Consider the following 20,340-nt stretch of genomic DNA (forward strand, 5'->3'; position numbering starts at 1 on the left):
GTAGGCCTAGAGGTGGTTAAAAGTACATCAGTAGATGGGGTTAGAGATCGTTCTAAGCCACAGTTTATAAGCCACCTTGTGTGCTATTGGACTTGAATAACTGAGGAACCAAAACCCCTGTTTATTGACCCTGTATAGCACTAAACCACTTACAAATGTGCCCTTAATACAAAGTGTGACAAAGCAATTCAGAAAGATCGGCATAATGCCCATTTCAAAAGGGGCACGGGCACGCAAAGGGACTTGCCAGAGGTTACACAGAAAGTCAGCGGCAGAGGCAGGTGCCTCTCTTATGGGTTGATGGAACGTGGGGATTTAGGCTTCTCTTCCCCTCCCCCCTGAGGCTGTGGGAATCTCTCTGCTTCTTTCCTACACTGCCTGGAGGGGGTGAGGAGAGCAGGGAGGAGCCCGGAGGGAACAGGCAGCACATACCAGCACCGAGAGGTCATCGAGCTGGAAAATGTCGTCGGGGACGCCAGAATTCTTCAGGCTGTTCGCTCGAGCCACAATTGCCTTAAAAGGGGAAGGGAGGCAGAGTCAGGGCTCTGGAGCTGTTCACAGCCAGGTCTCCGCGTGCCCCTTACTCAGCACCCGGGTCAGAGCAGGGAAGCGACCGACCAGGCGTGAGCAGAGGGCAGCAGCGGGAGGGCGAGGAGGCTGGGCGGGATCAGAGGAGAGAAGCCCAAAGAGGGAAGCCGTGGGTCGGGGGAGGGGGATGGAGACCAGCCTGTTCAGCTTCTCAGGGCCACATGCTGCGAGCTCCTCCGAGATCATCCAGTGACATCGGGTGTTAGGAGCATCCAGCCTCCCTCCCCAACCGGGGAAGAGGCCCAGGCTGCATCTCCACCAGCTCCAGGAGGGACCACCCACAAACAGGGGTGTCCAAGCACAACGCGGCCCCCCCGGGATGGGTTAGCTGGGGCTGAGCATGGGACCCCTGGATCGAACAGCTCGTCTCTCTCCAGCCTGTGCCAATGTACCCAGGCACTGTAGCGCCGCGGCTGCCCAGACAGTTCCCCTGGGCGTCAGCCCACCCCAAGGAACCACCCGCCCCCAGCCAGCTCCTCAGCAAGGACTAACATCCCCGTTTGGCACATGGGGAAACTGAGGCATGGGGCAGGGAAAGGCTCCGCCTCGCAGCCCTGCCTCAAGGGAGATGTCCCGTGTGAGCGAGCGATGGCTGCGGGATCGGGCTCTACGTGATGGGGGCGCACAGAGTCCGTGGCAAGTCTGGACTCCCAGACCCCCCGCTCCGATTACGCTCCCCAGCCACACAGCCCTGGAGAGGCCCTGCAGCCGGGCTCCGCCCGACAGCCACCCAGGGGCCAGCCCATCGAAGGAGCGGTGGCCAGGAAGCCGGCTGGCCGGGTTACAGCACAGCCAGCGGGTCAGGAAGTTACCCAAGCAGAGCGCAGCGTTTCACCCATCCGCTTCCCGGGAGGGGCCGGGAGGAGGGAGGGTTGGTTTTCAGGGGCTAAGCTCTCCTCCGGGGTGAGCTGCAGAGCGGGGAGAGAGGCAGTGCAGGACGTCTGCGGGCAGGACTAGCCGGTATTTGCAGACGAGGCCAGCCCCTGGGCCGGGGCAGCCCCGGGTCCAGACTTGGCAAGGGAGCCAGGGATGCCCACCCACGGTCACGCCCGGGGCGATCAGCAGCAGAGGGCCAGCGAGGGGCTGGCCGCCGAAGAGGAACGCCCACGCCTGGGGCAGCGGGACCCGGCGCGGGTCACTCACCCGGAGGCACGGCAGGCCGGTGAGCTCTCCATGGAGCGTGGTCAGGCTGTTGTGGCTCACAGACAGGTGCTCCTGTGTGGAAAGCGAAGAGCGAGCCCCGGTTACCAAACCCAACGGGAAGGGACAGCCCAGGGACGGGTTACTACGGACGCTGTGCAGCACCCAACACAGCGGGACCCCGCTCTTGGCCCCAAGCCACCCCCCACTCCTGTGTTTTGGTGCGTCCGCAGAGCAACAAAAGATCTTCCTGCTTCTGTCACCCCAGCAGGAGCTAGAGACCAAACCGTGTGCCGAACACAGGCAGGCGTCTTCACTCCAGCCCCAGCCACGCCGGCTTAGTTGGGCAAAAAACGTGGGTTTGACAGGCCCTAGCCTGCCACGGGGCCGGTGGATGCTACAGACAAGTCCCCAGCGTTTGGCTTTCATCAGTCCCTCGGAAACTGTGATGGATTGTTGAAAACACATCCCCCCTACCGCAACCCGAACATGGCCGCATCCAGCTAGCGCAGCAGGGTGGCCTCGCTAGAACTCAGGTTCAACCAATTCCCCACAAACTTCCTGAGCCGCCTCGTGCCTCAGTTTACCATAGTCCCTGTCCCCAGCCATGTTGTGGGGATTACTATGCTAAAATCTTGTGAGGGGCTAAGATGAATGCCTTGGCAAGAGACGGGCTGCCTCTGTGAAGCTCTTTGAGCCCTGTGGATGGGAAGTGCTAAAACCTAGGCACAGTGGTAGAGAAAGCACATGGGAACCTCAGAGGGATGCGGGCTACAAAGTGACAGACACAGAACACAGATGAAATTGACTGAACCACTTTAGTTTGGTTACAGACAGAAATGAAAGGGTTGATGAATCCATCATGTAAGGCCATTTTGAGACTCCTAGAACTGGAAGGGACCTCGAGAGTCATCAAGTCCAGTCCCCTGCCCTTGTGGCAGGACCATGCACCATCTAGAGCAGTGGCCCCCAACCTTTTTACACCCAAGATCACTTTTTAAATCTCAGAACAGGCGAAGATCTACCGCCCCGCCCCTTCCTTGACGCTCCGCCCCGTCCTTGAAGCCCCGCCCTCTCTATTCTCCTCCTGTCCATCACTTGCTATCCCCAGCCCTTATTTACACACTCTGATAAACAGTTTATTTTTAAATTATGTGATATATAAAATTAAAATCACGTGTTTATAGTTATGAAATAAATGGTCTGGTTTTTATTCATGCTATTTAAATCTAAAATGAAGCATTTATAATTATACATTTTGTGGGGACAGAGTTCTGCAGTGGGGGGCAGGGAAGAGGGAACAGGGTGCTGGGAGGGCAGAGGACAGGGTTCTGCAGCTGGGGACAGGGTGCCAGTGGGGACAGAGTTCGGGGAGTGGGGATGGGAATGGGGACAGAGTTCTGTAGCTGGGGACAGGGTGCCAGTGGGGACAGAGTTCGGGGAGTGGGGACAGCGTACTGTAGCTGGGGACAGGGGAGTGGGGACAGAGTTCTGTGGCTGGGGAGCAGAGGTCTGGGGAGCAGGGTGCCAGTGGAAGCAGAGAGTCCCCTGCATCTGCCTCCTCCCAGGATTCCCCTCCCCCCCGGGGAAACCAACGCGTGCCTGCCCCGGGGCCAACCCCACCCCACGCAGGGAAGCCCCGTGCATGCTGCCCTGGAGCCAACCCCCCCACCCTGGTGCAGGGAAGCCCCACGCACGCCTACCCCAGGGCCGACCCCCCCCTCCCCCAGCGTGTGCTGGGAAACCCCGCACGTGCCTCCCCAGAGCTGACTCACCCCTCCTGTACGGTGCAGGGAGCCGATGCTCCCTCCCGCAGTACGCCCGGCAGAGCAGCTAGTGCACTTCTGGAATCGCCAGAAGTGGCGCTAAGCTGCGGGACTTCTGTCCATCCCCGGGAAGCCGACACTACCTCCATTTTCACTTGAGGTAGGTAGTGGGGCTTCTCGGGGGTGGAAGGGAAATGGGGGCGGGGCAGACAGGACACCTCACGAGCGACTGGTTGAGGCCTCGCGATCGACTGTTGGTGACCATGGATCTAGAGTCTAGATCATCCCTGACAGGTGTGTGTCTAACTTGCTCTTAAAAATCCCCAGTGAGGGAGACTCTACAAGCTCCCTCAGCAACTTATTCCAGTGTTTCACCACCCTGACAGCTAGAAAATTTCTCCTAGGGTACGTCTAAACTACATGCCTCCATCGACGGAGGCATGTAGATTAGCCAGATCGGCAGAGGGAAACGAAGCCGCGATTAAAATAATCGCGGCTTCATTTAAATTTAAATGGCTGCCCCGCTCTGCCGATCAGCTGTTTGTCGGCAGATCGGGGCAGTCTGGACGCGCTGCGCCGACAAAGAAGCCTTTCTTGATCGGCACAGGTATGCCTCGTGAAACCAGGTTTACCTGTGCCGATCAAGAAAGGCTTCTTTGTCAGCGCGTCGCGTCCAGACTGCCCCGATCTGCCGACAAACAGCTGATCGGCAGAGCGGGGCAGCCATTTAAATTTAAATGAAGCCGCGATTATTTTAATCGCGGCTTCATTTCTCTCTGCCGAGCTGGCTAATCTACATGCCTCCGTCGACGGAGGCATGTACTTTAGACGTACCCCTAATGTCCAACCTAAACCTCCCTTGCTGCAATTTAAGCCCATTGCCTCTTGCCCGTTATATTCAGCAAAAGCTTCCCTCTTGCAGATGCCGACGAGCAAACATGCCCATGTCTGTCATCACTAAGGATGTTTAAATGTGGTCAATTGACTAGTCGACGGAACGTCCATTGACTAGCTGATAGGCACTTCTGCATTCCTCCTTTAAAACATGCAAGAGCCCCTGCTGGAGCTCTTGTACATTTCAAAGGAGGCCTGCAGAACTCCACATACAGCCTGGGGCCAGCGGGACGGCTCGCTGACTCCGAGCTGCACACGGGCACCTGCTTTGAAACGCACAAGAATCCACTGCCCCTTTGAAACGTGCAGAGGCGGCAGTGTCAAAGGGGCAGCCACCTCCCAGCTGATCCGTGATCCACCGATCAGCTGTGATCCATGGATTTGTCATGTGGTGATTGCCCCTTTGAAACGGTCGCCTTGGAGTTTCAAAGTGGCAGCGCTGCTGTGTGGCGCTACTGCTTTGACGTACTCTTCTCCCCACCCCTGCTTTGCTGTCCCTCCCTCCCACCCCTCCAAGAGCAGGCAGGATGAAGGGCGCCCTGAGAGTAAGGTGGTGGGGCAGGTTCTGGCATGGCCTAGGGGATAGAGAGGGGGCAGGGGGAACGTCAGCTAGTCAAAAGCCTATCCAATAAACAAATGCTTATTGGATAGTCGACTAGTCTAACACCCCTAGTCATCACACCGACATCCGGAAACCATTCACAGGAGTGAGGGGATGCACACGCTGCTGTCCTAGATGTCAGGCTAGCTGCAGGAGTCACCCGGGCAATGGGATTCACTGGGGCTTTGGTCATAAGGTTTCCGCTAAAGATGATCTATAAAGAAAAAAAAAAACGAACGGGGATTGGAGACCGTTTTTGCTGCTTTATAACAGACAGCAGGCCAGGAAGGAAGCGAGTTTGCTGGCACCATTAGCTATTCAGAACTGATCTACTAAGGGAGGCTCTACGGAGAACTAGTAAAGTTGACACAAATGCACTGATTCAAAGGCCTTTGGATTGCCTGATCTGAGCTCCGGAGAAGAGACAGGCCCCCCAGGACCCCAGAGCAGGTCCCCCAGCAAGCCCGGAACTGCTGAGTGAGCGACAACAGATCTCCTAGAAAGATGCCCTGTTGAAATTAAGACTTCAAGTGACGGGGAATCCACCACAGGCCTCTTCTCACAAGACAGGGAAAGCCTCGCGGCTGAGAGAGAGACAGACTGCGCAGCGCCCAGCCGAGGGGAACTCCGCTCTTGGTTTCATTCCAGCATCCCTGTCTTTGCTAAAGTTCCACCCTCAAGCCCCCGGACCAAGTCGTGAGGGCTCAGGAAAACTAAGAAGTGGGATTGATGGGCCTGGCATTTCTAGGGGAGAGGGAATGGAATTTAAAGAGCCTTTGCAGGTTGTCCTTAGAGAGAGAGCGAGAAAGAAAGAGAGAGAGAGAGAGAGGGTGTGTGTACACCTGCAGGAATGCACTGCAGAGGAGACAGTGGGTGTAGCAGGTAGAGCACCAGTCCAAACCACAAGGGTTTTATTCCTGGCTGGTCCACTGGCTGACTCAGTGAGCTTGCGTAAGCCACGTCGCCCCCTTGTGCCTCGGTTTCTCCAGCTGTGGAATGGAGAGAACCTTTGCAAAGCTCTTGGAGAGAAGCATGGATGAAAAGCCATGGAAGAACGAGCCAGTAGAATGATCGTAGGGGCTTTCAGCTGGGTCTACCTGCCCCTTTGCTCTCAACGACTCCATGCGCTCACCTGCATTATACGCACCCCCGCCCCAAAGGCAGCTTCCCAAGGAGCACCCAGCAGCCAGTCTGGGCACCGCCGGCCTCAGGCCACTCTCACCAGTTTCTGGAGGGAAGAGAGCTCCTCTGGCAGGTAGCACAGGCCGGTCCGGTTCAGCTTCAGCCATCGCAAGCTGGTCATGGACTTCACGTGGTCCGGAAAATAGCCACCCTGAGAGGCGGGAGAGAGAAAGAGCCACGCTGGGCATCCGCTGGGCAGGGAAACGGGTTTCTCATCCAGACGGGGCGGTAGGATCCTGTGCTCTTAACACCCTCCCCACACCGCAGGGGGGAACCACCCACGGCCCCTTTTCCGGGATCCCTGCCAAATGCACCAATGTGACAGGCTGTTCCAACAGCGCGGGACTTACTGTAACTAGGGATGTTAGATCCCATGTAATCGAATAGTCGTGGAACCGCAGCATTTTAGCGGTCACACGATTATTTGATAGTCCCTGGGGACTCACACCGGGGAGCCCTCCGCCGCCCCACATGGCTGCCTCTGTATCAGAGGCAGCAGCGCAGAACAGCAGCAGACCCTGAATGCAGGGGTCTGCGCTCGCCACGGATAGAGGCTGTGACAGCATCCTACGGAGCAGCCTCTGTCTGCAGCAAACCTGGGTCTGCCGCGGGCAGAGGCCGCTCCGCAGCAGCCTCTCTTGCCCCCCTGCCTCTCCCACACTGCCCTGGGAGCCAATCCTGAGCGGAGCAGCGGTCGGGCAGGTTATGCAAGATTAGGGGGCTGGGAGGCAGCATGAATCCCATGGACGGACACTCGCAGGCCCCGATTCTGCCGAGGCTCAAGCACACGTATAGCTTCATTCACAGGAGTTTGCTCCTCCCACGAGGGTGTTGTGCCCCAGTGTCGGTCACTGTGCGAGCCTGGCCTTAGCAGGCGTGTTGCTACCGCTGGTGGAAGGTTTCTAACTAGCAGCCTCCCCATCCAGGGAGAGGAGGGGCAGGCAGACCCACGCACCTGCAGGAAAGGGCCTTTCTCCCATGCAAAAAGATTAACCCAGATTGTGCAACTGCATTTGAAGGGCCTGTTTAGCGGCAGGTTTCACAACCCCCACAGCCACATCGCAGAGATAAACCCTGCGCCACCCCCAACCATACCAACGCGGGCCCACCGGCATGCGCCGCGCCCAAGAGCCATTCCTCGGATCAACAGCCTTCTAGGGCAGATCTGCCAACGCTGCCATGGGAGGGCTCCGGTGCTGGGGGAGGTTAATTGCAAAGGAAGAACCTGAATTTTAACCTCACAGGAGGGAGCATCTCTGCATGCCCCATCCAGGGCCGGCAGAGCTGCCACCCTGCTCCTCAGACGCGGTGCCTGGCAAGGGCCGGCATGAGCTCATTTCTCTGCCTGGCCCGGTTACAGTTTCACACACGGTAGGAGTCAGCGTGAGTGCAGCACACGGACTCATAGCTCCTTAGTGTCACAGGGAGATTATACAGGCCCAAACTGTGGGTCACGTCACAGCACCGGGCAAAGCTGGCTGAGTCACTTAAGTCACACGCAGACCAGCAAAACCACCATGGCCAAGGGCAAGCGATGGGCACAGGGAAACAGGCTGACCAGAGAGCATAGCCAAAGGACCACCAGCAGCACGGTCACTCCCTGGTCAGAGGTTAGGCTGGGGAAATAGATCCCAGGAGGCAAAGCAAGTGAGGGATCAGAGCAGGGTTGCATTCCCAATTCTGCCAGCGTGACCTGGGGCAAGCCCTTTCATCTCTCTAGGAGGGATTTTCTACCAGCAGCTCGCCATCTTTTTCCTTCCAAGGCCTCTTTCCCCAGAGCTATACAAACTCCATGGCCCAGCTGTGTTAGTTAGCACAACTGTTTTCCTGCATATAAAAGCCAGGGGCAGCAAGAAGGGGCCCCGGCCCCACATCTTAGGGGCTCTATGACGCTTCGTTTCTCAGGTTTCAACTTCAGTCCGGGGGTGCCCATAAACTTCAACTCCACCCAGAGTAGCTTTGGCTTTCTCGCTCGGACCCTAGAAACCTGCTGGGGTCCCCCACGCCGCGGATGGAGAAGGGCTGATTTACAGAATCCTTGCCCCTCCTCACAGGGACCAGGAGGGGATGCGATTAGTTTCAGTGCGGGGCGCCCTGAGTAAAAGTGTTTCAGGGGGGCAGCCGAGTGAGTCTGGAACAGGAAAAACTTTAAAAACGACCCATAGTCTGTAGCCAGGAGGCCCATCACCCCCCAGAACCAGGGGCTCTGAAGTTGCCCGGCCTCTCTGGCAACCCCCCCTGCTCTGGCCAGGCCAGCTCGGCCCCCTCCCAGCAGGATGTCAGGCCCCACAGTGCAGCCAGGGCTGAGCCACTGTCTAAAATTAGCCAGGCAGGAAACAGGCAGGGCCTAGAGGCTGGGAGCTGCCCAGCCACCTCCCTGTCTGTCGCCCAGCCCCGGGCTTTGCCCGCAGCCCAGCCCAGGGTGGGGGGGGGGCCCTGCGGTACCTTGAAGTCGTTCCCACTCAGATCGACCCCCCGGATGAAGGGGAGCACCCCGGTGGCAGCCATTGCTCCGCTCCGCAGCAGCTGCAGCCAGCCGGCGGCAGGGCAGGGCGTGTTGCATTGACACCCAGCCTGCGCTCGCTCTTTTAACCCCTTCCTTGCCAGGGGCGCTGCAAGCCTCCCAGGGAGCTTTGCTTTTAAACAGCCCCCTCCGGGAGGAGACGTGATCGCAGCTGCCTGCCTCCACCCCTGTGGGGGGAGAATCCCCCTTTCTGTGGTCCTGGGGGAACCTGCCCCATTCTACCTTCATTGTTGCCTGCGGCTGAGAAGGCTTTTAAGGGGCTACTACCCCCCCCCCCCCGTTCTCCTGGAGCCCCCTGGAACAGTGGGAGGGCGAGAGAATGTTAATACTATTGGGAAGGATAGTGGGGCAAACTGCTAGGAAAATAACAGCCAGCTCTGGCCGATCTCAGAGGGCTTTACAAGCAAGGTCAGTATCATAACCCGATTTCACACAGAGGAAACTGAGGCAAGGGGCTTTCCCAAAGACAGCCCGCTGGGGCTAGAACGCCGGTCTGAAGAACCCCACTGTAGGTCTCTCATCAAGGGTTACAGAGCCTAGGAAGGTTATCAGGTTTTAGGGTCTCACCTAGGCTTATGTAGCTGGGCCTATTGACTGTAATGCATTTAATTGTCTGCATTTAATGAAATGCATTACAGTCGATAGGCCCAGCTACATAAGTCTAGGTGAGACCCTAAAAGGGGGGGGCCCTGTGATCCTGTGCTGAGAGGGGGGCCCTGTGATCCAGGCCCCTGCCTGTGTAGACAAGAGGAGACAGGTTATTAACAATAATTAAATATTAATAATTAATAACACAGTGCTGTCTCATTGGGGTCCCTCCCTGTATCTACCCGCTACCTCGTCTCCTACTCAGATCTTAAGCTTTTGGGGGCTGGCTGGGGCCCTCTTTTGGTTCTGTGTTTGCACAGCACTCAACCCAGTGGGCTGATCCTGTTCCAGGATTGGGGCTAGATACTCTTGCCACCTCTGAGCTACCCAAAACCCAGAACATCCAGGAAGATCCTGGGCCCATAAAACTGCACTGAACACCCGTCTCCCACTCGCAGGGCAGCTCACTCCAAAAAAGCAAGCAAATGGTAGGGAACCTGCAGGTGACAGCTGTAGGAAGGCCCACAGGATGCAAATGCCTGCCTTAGGATCCCTGTTCCTAGTGGTGACAGGGTAGGGGGTCCAGGGCGGATTTCTGCACTGTCCCCCCTCCCCCGCGGAGTCTCTGTCAGCTCTGCATATAGGCCCCTCTACTACCCGGATAGGACTAAGCGAAACCCCCAACCCCACCACATCCTCAACCCCTTCCTGCTTCTGTCCCGCTGCGCCTTTAAGGCGAAGAATTGCCGGGCTCCGCCCACGTGTGACGAAGCCGAGGCGAGGGGCGGGGCGCAATTGGCAACCGGAGGCTCTCGTTACATTTCGGAACGTTGGGACAACAGGCGGGCGCTCCTATTGGCCGCCTCGGCCCGACCGAATGTGACTGTCGCCGACGTTCGCTGGGGATCGGCCGTAGGGGAGCCGCTGCTGCAGTAACCGCGGGGCCGGCCGAGGCTTGTTCCAGCCCCCGGGGCCCGGGCCTTGCCGGGACCCGCCTTCCCCCGCCGCAACATGCCCTGACCTAGCGGGGCTCGCTGCTCAAGGTGAGTGCGGCCGCGCCGCTCCCGGCACCTGTCGGTGAGTTCCCGGGGCCTCTGGCTTAGTCTGGGGGGCAGCCTAACAAGGTGTGAGAATCTAGAGCGGGGGCCCAGTGATCCAGGCCCGGAGGAGGGGCGACACAGCTGGGGGGCCTGATCCAGGTTCAGTAGGGGAGGCACAACTGAGGGGGTCCCTGTAATCCAGGCTTGATAGGGCGGCACAGCTGAGAGGGGGGCCCTGTGATCCAGGCCCGGTGAGGGGCGGCACAGCTGAGAGGGGGGCCCGTGATCCGGGCCTGGGGGGGGAGCACAGCTGGGGCAGCTTTCTGTGATCCAGGCCGCTGTCTACGTGCTATCTTTTGTTTTTTACAGCAAGGGCACGTGTGGGGAGAGCAAAGTCCAGTTCCTCCTCCGTAGCTGCGCAGGTTGGGCTGGTGTCACAAGGGGATGGGGCGCGTTGAGTTAGGGTGCGGGAGGTGGGGGCAGCTTTGCTATTTCCTGTCCAGCTAAAGAAGGCTGCTGGGCATTTCTGACAGCACGTATCCAGTCCCGGCTGGGATCTGGCGTTGAGACCCTTTGGCTCTCTGGCCACACTATATCTACGGCTATCCATGGCTCCTTGTTGGCAGATACGGATACAAATTTGGTATCGAGAACCCTGCTACTTTGCCGTTATTTGCTTTATACCTATGGGTATCCACAGATGTGGGTGCGAATATCTGCAGAGCAGTTTTGCAGATGGGAATATAAATTTGGATCGGTGCTGGCCTCTGTTTATGTTTGAGGGACTAATAGATGAATTTCTACCCTCCAACCCAATTCCCTTGATGAGCCTGTTACATGTTCAGGGCCTTGTTGATTCCTTGATCCAGTTTTTGCCCTGTTGGGCCTATTTCAAACCGTTCCATTATTCACTGGAAAAAACCTGAAAGCTTGAACTCACAGACCGGCTCCCAGCACAGCCCCGCTTGGCATTCTTGCTCGTGAGAGTTGTGTGCGGCTGTACCAGAGCGCCTGCTGGGGCAATAGGTATGCCTCCCAGTAGAGGTGTGACTGGGGAACTGGTTACCCAGTACGTGGGAGCAGCCTGATGTGCACAGAGGGGCTGCTGTAGCCCCGTGGAGGGCCCGGGAGCTGGAACCAGCCTTCCCACACTTGGGGCTGTTGGCCCTTGCCCAGTGGAGCGTGTATTCTGAAACAGAAACTATGGCTGGGAAGTAGATTTTGAGCTCTTAATTCCCGGAGACTGTAGCCCCTAAGAAGCTGTTCCCATAGTGACATGGTGAAACTGAGTCATACTGGGATCATTACTCATGAGAGGTCTCTGCCATGTGAGGAAAGGACACAGATGAAGTGTGGGTTTCAAACTCTAGAAGTCTGAGCTGCCGTGTTCACTGTGCACTGTCCCGATGCCGCAGGGGTCTAAGAATTTGGCTGTGGCCCATTTGCTGCCAAGCAGCAGTGGGGAAGAATCGCGCCTGGCCTGAGAAGTGACGTGCATGGTGGTCTCTTCTGTGGGCCGTGCGTGAATAATGCACAGCGGCTTGGGAAGAAACGGATTGTAAGTTTGCACTGTTAAACTGAGAGGAGGGATAAAGCTGGGTGGAAGTAGGACCAGATGGCTCCTTGATTGCTGGGGCTGTGAGGTGTTCACACCCTTGTTTTGTTCACTGGCTGATGGCAGCAGAATCTCCATGCGAAGGGATGTGTGAGGTGCCTTTACCTTGAATGGACTTGAAGCTCCTTGAGTTATCTTACACCGTGCCCACAGTGCATTTGTATGGGAGCCCCGTTTGATGCTCTGTAATTCCCTGTGTCCTTTCATCTGGAGCTTCATGACCCACGGGGTTATTTTTCCCATCTTGCAGATGGGGAAACAGAGTCACAGAGGTCACGTGACTTGATCGTGGCACAGCAGAGTATCACTAGTGGTCTGGAAGAGAACCTTGGATTCTGAACTCCCGGCCTCCTGCTTGGGCTACCGACTTCAAACTGACAAACTTGTCTAGAAACTGAATTCAAGCCCCATCTCAGTCAATTAATTTTCCATCACAAGTCAGAAAACCCTGTTGCACTAAATAACCTCCCTTTTTTTTTTAGTGTAATTGTCTCTGTCACATTTACAGGGCAGGGTTCAGTAATTTGTGGGGGATACAATGTAGCAGAAACGTGTGAAATGGAAAACTTCTCTGATCACCAAGTGTTGGTTATTGAGACTGTTCTAACAACTTGAAGGCAGTTCTAGGTTGGGGGGAGGAAGGCATGGAGCTGAGTGGGAAGGCTGTGATAAGGAAGACGAAGGGGGAAATGGAGATGCAATTCTGTATAGCCAGGAAGGTAAGTGTGAAGAAGCTATCAAAGGGCCAAAGAGATCTTCTAGGTCCATTCCCTGCTTGGTCTCAGTTAGATTAAATGTCGCAGCTAATGGACCATCTGCTCCTTCCCCAGGGATGCTGTTCCACAAACGAGTAGATCGTTTTGGAAGGAAAATTTCCATGTTCTTCAATGTTCCCAAAGGTTCCACCAAGTCACCTTGGACCCCAGGTGCATCACCTTGTGTGTTTCTCTCTCTCTGTAGGTGGAGCATGGCTGAGCTGGTTCATAAAAGGGGGAAGAGGCGGGATGACAACGGGCTGGGTGGTGCTGTTGACTTCCTGTTGGCCAATGCCAGACTGGTGCTTGGGGTGGGCGGTGCTGCTGTGCTGGCCATCGCAACTCTGGTGGTGAAACGGGTAAGTCTGGGTTCCTCTGGAAGATAAACTAGTGTCCCTTCAGCACTCGTCAAGCTGTGACTTGTGCATGGGGGCTTCAGGGACGTAACTAACTTACTTAACAAAAGAGCTAATTTCCCAGGTTGCAAAGGAATAAGACCTTGCAATGCATGCAACATCAAAGCAGCAGACTTTCCGTCCATGTCTCTTTCCATGCAGAACTTGGCCCTTCAGGCAGGAGGGAAGGGTAGCTCAGTGGTTTGTGCATTGGTCTGCTAAACCCAGGGTTGTGAGTTCAATCCTTGAGGGGGCCATTTAGGGATCTGGGGCAAATCTGTCACGGGTGGTATTTGGCTCTGCCATGAGGGCAGGGGACTGGACTCAATGACCTCTCCAAGGTCCCTTCTAGTTCTATGAGATAGGTATATCTCTGTATTTAAGCAGAGTAGAAGCCCTGCATGTGATACCTGTGTGGTCAAAGGTTACAAAACCTGTTGGGTGTATTTTTGGGGAGGCAGGAGAATTATTACAGGGGAAAGGAAGATAAAGCATCTGGTCTCCATCATTCTTCTCAGCCCTGGACACCAAAATGTCCCTGAACTCTGCCTGTGAATGTGATTCAGCTTTTTATTAAAGGAAAAAGAACGTTTTGGCTTTCTAAACGTAACAGGGTGCAAGATTTTCTCATTTAGAACAGGGTGAATTGCTTTCAGTCAAATAGATTTAAATGACCGATTTTCAATTACGTTTTGCATTTGTACTATCTAATTATGTTCCTAAAGAAAAGTTGAGTCTCATTGCTTGGTTACCGTTTGTTCTTCTGTTGATTTGCAGCTAAATCTAGGTGTTAAGTTTAGTGGTTCTTTTTTACTAACCAGGAGGATACATTATACCTATACACATATATTGAAGCAATTGTGTAGCTTAACCTAAAATTTTTTAATGTTAGATGAAGGTGCATGATGCATTCCTTTAGTACAGTGGTTCCCAAACTTTTCGGCATCACGCCCCCTTCTTGATTTTTGAGAAACCCTCACGCCCTCCCCCCTCCCAAAAAAGCAGCAAAACTTGGGGTGGAATTGACCGGGACGTGTGTGGCTGGGTCGCCTCACGCCACCCCTCCCGGAATTTCTTCATGACCTCCGGGGGGGCACACCCCCAGTTTGGGAACCCATGCTTTAGTAGAATAATTTTTTCCCCTTGTGACTTGTCAAATCCCAGTTGGATTCAGTTACACTTGCACAAAACCCGCATTTAAATGTATTACCTGAAACTTCCTTAAATGTGCCAGATGTTAATTTTAAATGCAAAATTTGTAACTCTGTTAAACCAAAGAAGTATTAGTTGTAGTTAGTGAACTGAATGGATTATTTCTGGCTGTTACCTCCAGGATTTTAGGTCCCCTCCCACTTAGTTTTCATCGATAAATGGAAGAGAGAAAACAGGCTCTCCGGGTTTTTTGGCTCCAATTTGTGCCTGGTCTTTGTATGAACTAATCATTGAACTGAATGAGCTGAATAAACTTGAAATAAAGAAAATATTTTCTGAGTCTGTGGAAGAGGCTACTGCTGTCAAAAGCAATTTTTCGCTTCCTCAAACTCTGGTTCTAGGGGCTATGCCAGAGATGTCCATTGGTGTGCTGGTTTGACCGTCTTTTTAAAACTTGGCAACAAATATGTACAGTTTAATGTTCCTTATGGTGTTCAAATAATTAGGCCTGAACATAGGTTGCCAATTGCAAATTAAATGTTAATTTTTTTTTAAATATCATCCTCATTTTCATCTAAACTAAGGAAAATCTGATTTAAAAAAAAATCTAAACTTTAATCCACTCTCATTAGAGAATTAGGAGTGAGGATTCGGAGGGAGAGAAATGACGGTGTTCTAGCTCTATGTTCACCCCTGTGATTGTCTAGAGTCTCCGTTTGTCTGGTGTGGACATTCTGATTTCTTATAGTTAGACTGAGATCTAGTAAATTCCTTCACAAGGGGGAGGAAAAAGCTGATCTGTGGATGCAGCTCTGAAACAAGCCATTAGTCTGCAGCACCAATTAATCTGTGGTTCCAAGTCCTCATTGTATTCTCAGCAGGCCTAGATGTGTTCCCTCTACATCCAGCCCGTGGGAGCGGGGGCTGGAATGCTGCTCGCTGTCTATCCTCTTTGTTCTGTAGTGCTGACAGCTGAGCCTCTTTCATGAGCAGACAAAACTCATGTGAAAACTAAATAGCCCTGTACAGAACAATCCACTTCTGGTTGGATGGCTGCTTTGGCAACAGAGATGGGGTTAGTCAGTCAGGGAGAATAGCTGGTAGGAGCCTTGATGCTGCTGTGAACCTTCATTCTTCCATTTGGTCCCACAGCTGATAGACCGAGCCACCAGCTCGCCTGACGAGGACAACGTTAAGGCAGAGCAGAAGTCCATCGAGGAGAGCTGGCAAGATCTGAGCCTGATCAAGGCCGTGCCGAAGCCACCAAAGAAGCAAAGCCGGGCAGATCTCAGCGAGTCTCAGCTGTCCCTGACTACAGCCCTACCTGCCCAAGGTCAGGATGGATGTTGTTTCCTTACTCCTCCTAGCGTTCAAGTCCCAGACCGGGTTAAAACACCTGTCCCAGGCGTTCACTGAGTGGCTGCCCTCAGGCAACCTCTTGGTTTCACATTGATTGTTCAAGTAACGCTCCGCTCCATGACTACGTAAGAACTCCTCCACCCTCAGAAAGCCACAAAGGGTCCCCCAACATTTTAAATCACAGGGGTCCTCAGGTTGCTTAAAGTTTGAGAACCCCTGATTTGGAAGAATAACCCCTTTGTGCAGTCTGTGTACTGGTCACATGGTTTTCTTAATGGGGGATCACAACCTTATGTCATGAAAGGCATTCAGAGAGGGCTACTGAAAGCAGAGAAATCTCATGCCTCCCACAGCTTTGCCCCCACCAGGTCCAATATTTTGTCTACGTTCACGCGCGCACAAACACACACACATGATGTAGGCTTCTTAGACACCTTGTTTCGCTTGTTAGAGCAGTGAATCTCAGCGTGCATGTATTTGTGAGGGTACACCGAGGTCTTCCGGGAGGCACATCCATTCGTCTAGATCAGTGGTTCCCAAACTTTTCGGCATCACGCCCCCCTTTTTGATTTTAAAAAACCCTCATGCCCCTCCCCCCCCCAAAAATAGCAGCAAAAAGAACTGATTGGGGCAGCAAAACTTAATGGGGGAGGGGGAGCCGGGACACCTCGCACTCCCCCTGGAATTTCGCCCCTTCCTCCCCCCCCCCAGTTTGGGAACCCATGATCTAGATGTTGGCTTAGTTTTATAACAGGCTGTGCGTGTTTAAAAAAAAAAAAAAAAAAACTAGTGAAGGCAGGACAAAGTGGAATTCAATATAGACAATGACTTGTTTATACTGCTCTATCTGCTGCCTGCTGAAATGTAAGTACAACAGCTATAGTCTAATTTTTTCCATACAATTATGAAATCAAGGGAAACGCCGTTTTTCAGTACCGGTGTGCCGTGGCGCTTTTGTATTTTTATGGCTGATCTTTGTAAGCAAGAGGTTTTTAAACAATGCGGGAATACGTAAGACAAATCCGATTCCTGCAGGGGTGCAAAGTAGTCTGGAAAGGTTTAGAGCCACTGTTCTGTAGGAAACGTAAGGGGGTTGCAAAATGCCTTGCCACGGGCCGAGGGGTCATGGACCTGAACCGGTGGAGAAACGGTGGTGGGGACTGTTTGGAACAGACAGGTAGTCGGTGCAGAAATGAAGATATTCTGATGCACCAAGCAGGACAGTGGTAATGGGATGTGCCCATCTAGGTGACTGTTTAGCTTCAGCCAGTCTGGCAGGGATTGGAAGTCACTACTTTTCCGGCATGGCGGGCTTCCACACACGTCATTACAGCTTTTAGGAGCTCCACCCCAGACCAGGTCTCCGGGGCGCTAGGTGCGGAACAAACTCCGAACAATAGGCAGCGACTGCCTCGGAGAACATGTGTAGTGGCCTTAGTCCAGTTCGTAATGTGTTGTGGATGTGTTCCTGAATCAAAAGCACCATCGTCGGTAGCTCTCCTGGTGGTACTTGAGGATACGTCTGTGCTATGATAAAAGACTCATAGGGCAGCTGATGGGGCTATAAAATTGCAAGTAGAGGTTTGGGCTCAGAGACCATCCCCCCCTCGTAGGGACTCAGAACCCAGGCTCCAGTCCAAGCCTAAACATCTACCATTTTATAGTCCTGCAACCTCAGCCCAAGGCGGCCTGGCCCAGGTCAGCTGCATGTCTCTCATGTATGCTGTGTTCAAAGGACCAGACCGGGCCAGGCCCAGGGCAAGTCACTAAGTCTTTCCTACTGAGGCTTTCCAGTGACCTGTGAGGGTGATCCCTGTCCCCGCATGGTTGTATACGGCTCGGTGGTGATCCTAGGTGTGCCCCCGCAAAGCTTCCAATGGTACTTTGCTGGCAGTCTCAGCTGAGAGGTCAAGGACTGGATGACCCTGAATATCCAGTGAAAATCTTGATGATCCTTCCAGGTCAGCAGCGAGACATGGCGGGCGCAGCTTGCCTGGGGCTAGCTTGCACTGCCACTGCTTATGCTGTTGCAGTTCTGAGTGTGGATTCGGTCTGTAGCACTAACGATGAGTATTTGGGCTTGCCAGTGTCCTGTGTGGAAGCACTGACTAGTCTAACACGTCTCTTTATTCCATTCCCAGCTGCAGAGCCTCATGGCCAACCCAGCTCCCCGGAGACTCCCCAGGTAGAACCCAGGATGCTGCTTTGTCTCACATTCCAGGAGAAACTCCTCTCTTATTACAGAAACTACGTTGCCATCCCGGAGACGGAGGTCGCCCGTGGGAAGCAGCTAGCGAGGGACATCTGCATAGAACTGCAAAGCTTCCTGCAGAACAAATGCTCGGAACTGCCTTTCGGCAGCATGTACCTTGGGGGCTCGCTCTGTGATGACCTCCAGGTTGTGGCTGCCGACCATGTCTGCTTCATGCTGCCCTTGGTGTTTGAAACCACGCTCTGGAGCCTCATCCCAGGAGAGGACACCATCATAAAAGACCCCCAGTTTTGGATGATCCGGCGGACTGACCTGGAGTACATCCCTCGTGGGAGCAGCCCCTGGGACAGGTTCATCGTGGGCGGATACCTCTCCTCCAACGCGCTCAATGAGGCGCTCCATAAAATGCTGGTGGCCTCTGTCAACTGGCCTGCCATAGGCAGCCTGTTGGACTGCATCATCAGACCCGTGGTGGCTTCTGAGGAGCTTCAGTTGGAGGTCACGCACTACCAGACCCAGCTGAACATAACCCTCTGCCCAGTGACAGAAGCGGGGGATAAGATTCTTCTTGCCAACCCTCCAAAAGGACGTGTGGAAAACCTCTGGCGACAAAGCTTCTATAGGTCCGAGGTCTCCAAGCTTAAAGATCTGGATGCTGCAGACTCGGGAGCCAGGCAGTGCTGCCTCAAAATCCTAAAGGGGGTGTGTAAAAACCATCCCTTCTTGAGCAAACTGACCGGCAGCCTTCTGACTCACGTCCTCCTCCACCTCAGTGAAACCGAGTCCGACTGGGCAGAGGAGGCCTTGGCCGCGAGGTTCCAGCAAGCGATCGAAGAGCTGGTTGGCTACCTGGAGAGAAGCTCCCTCCCTTGCTATTTCAACAGCCACATTAACTTGTTCTGTGAGCTGCTGGAAGAGGAGATAGATGAGATGGGCTATGAACTCTACCGGGCTGTATCCGAGCCAGGCCTCTTGCTGCAGGAATGGGCGTATAAATGAATTGCTAGTCTGAGCGTGTCTCATCGTTGGTGGGTGGTGGGTGGTTTTTTTGTGTGCTTCTGTCTGTCCACTTCTCCAAGCCAAGTGGAATTGTGAAGCTTCTAACTTACGAGGTGTTACCGGGTGAAACCCTTGCACTTACTGAATGATTCACTCTTTCAATACCCAGTGCCTGAGGAAAGGGATGGGAGGTGGCATCTGGAGCCAGTCACTGCTGGGTCTCCAGTCCAGCTTGGACCATCCATTGCGTGTTGAAGTTGGATGAGGTAGTTTTGGCCCCTGTCAAACTGCCATCAGAGTTGGCCCTGTCGCATGAAGAGGCGCAGGATTGAATGCGCCTGGAAGCATGGAGAGCCTCCCGCTGCCACTGCTGGTGCTGAACCCAGGCTCTGTACAAACTGGATTTCAGTCTCCAGGGCTCTCAATCCAGCCCCTTTCAGGAGCACAAAATTCACCCTGAAAGTGACAGGCTCTAAACTGCTGGAGTGGGGGCGGTGATGGAACCTGGTGTGTATTTGCAACCCCAGGATCTGGGCCATAGGAAGGGACAGGCCTGGGGGGGAGAGATCAGGTGAAACTGATTATGCACCACAGGATATTGCCATAGCTAATCAAATCTCATTTGCTTTCTTCTGAAGCACTTCCAGTGTTATGAATGTAGCCTCCCACCAGGACAAGCTAACCCTAACGGGCGCTCTGTTCATGGGAGCTGTAATAGGAGGGGTTCTGTACCCTCAGTGTGTGTGTCTCTTTTAACGCTCCCTCCTTATGCACTTTTTACTTTAGCGGGGGCGCCACGGTGGGATTACTGGTGGGGCTTGCAGGAGAGAGACGAGTACTACAGGATAGGCCCATCTGCTTTGCAGAAACGAAGTGATTCTGAATCATGCTACAGCTGGGGACACGTGCTGTAACTACTGCTCTTGGGCCCCAATGTCATCCCCTCCTCCCGCTTTACAAAGACTGGGGACTGTCCCCATGAGCCAAGCTTTTCAGATCGAACCCTGTTTTATGCCCGTGGTGCTGCTGCCTAACCATCCTGCCCCTTCGAGGTCCCCAGTACGACTCTGCTCCCAGAAAGGGGCAGGATGGGGACAGTGAGTCTTACATCAGAAGGCTCCCTGTAGGCAAGAGCCGACTTGATTATTTTTATGTTTGTTTGTCTTCCTGCTAAGAATGAGTTTCCTTGAGCACGGCTGATGGTGTTACTTGGGTACCAGCTCTACCCAATACGAGGCAGACGTTTTCTGACTGTTCTCATGAATTCAGAACCGTGTTTGTTGTGCACTCTCGGGATGGAAAATAAACCTTTAGCCTTTTAATGTGAGCCTCTACCGGTGTGTAGTTTTCTCTGCAGAGATGGTATTGGGGAAAATCCAGTTCTGTGTGCACTGCGCTTCCCCCTCAATCAGATATTTCATCTCATGTTGGCAACAGGGTTTTGCTGCCTATCTGGGAACTCATGGCCAGCGTTCCCTGGAAGTTGTGTGCTTGGGCAGCCACGCAGGAGAGATTCAGGTGCTGCCCAGG

The 20,340-nt window shown here is 54.0% G+C and overlaps 2 protein-coding genes across 2 annotated transcripts in view; one reads left to right on the forward strand and one right to left on the reverse strand.

The window, feature by feature from the left end:
• The window catches only part of FLII (FLII actin remodeling protein), a 28,451-nt gene extending 19,678 nt beyond the window's left edge, over nucleotides 1-8,773 (reverse strand). The window contains exons 1-4 of the mRNA XM_075899771.2: nucleotides 8,617-8,773; nucleotides 6,212-6,322; nucleotides 1,732-1,803; nucleotides 433-513 (exon numbers count right to left, since the gene is read on the reverse strand). Coding sequence (XP_075755886.2) covers nucleotides 433-513; nucleotides 1,732-1,803; nucleotides 6,212-6,322; nucleotides 8,617-8,679 — 327 coding nt within the window. The 5' untranslated portion in view covers nucleotides 8,680-8,773. The remainder of the gene's footprint in view (nucleotides 1-432; nucleotides 514-1,731; nucleotides 1,804-6,211; nucleotides 6,323-8,616) is intronic.
• A 1,304-nt stretch (nucleotides 8,774-10,077) lies between these two features.
• MIEF2 (mitochondrial elongation factor 2) lies at nucleotides 10,078-20,137 on the forward strand. Its single transcript, XM_006126588.5, has 4 exons — nucleotides 10,078-10,326; nucleotides 12,899-13,052; nucleotides 15,393-15,573; nucleotides 17,741-20,137. Exons 2-4 carry the CDS (start codon nucleotides 12,906-12,908, stop codon nucleotides 18,808-18,810), a joined length of 1,398 nt encoding a protein of 465 aa, XP_006126650.3. The 5' UTR covers nucleotides 10,078-10,326; nucleotides 12,899-12,905; the 3' UTR covers nucleotides 18,811-20,137.
• Nucleotides 20,138-20,340: the final 203 nt, after the last annotated feature.

This window comes from Pelodiscus sinensis, chromosome 15, assembly GCF_052426305.1.
Source record: "Pelodiscus sinensis isolate ZL-2025 chromosome 15, ASM5242630v1, whole genome shotgun sequence".
Taxonomy (NCBI): domain Eukaryota; kingdom Metazoa; phylum Chordata; order Testudines; family Trionychidae; genus Pelodiscus; species Pelodiscus sinensis.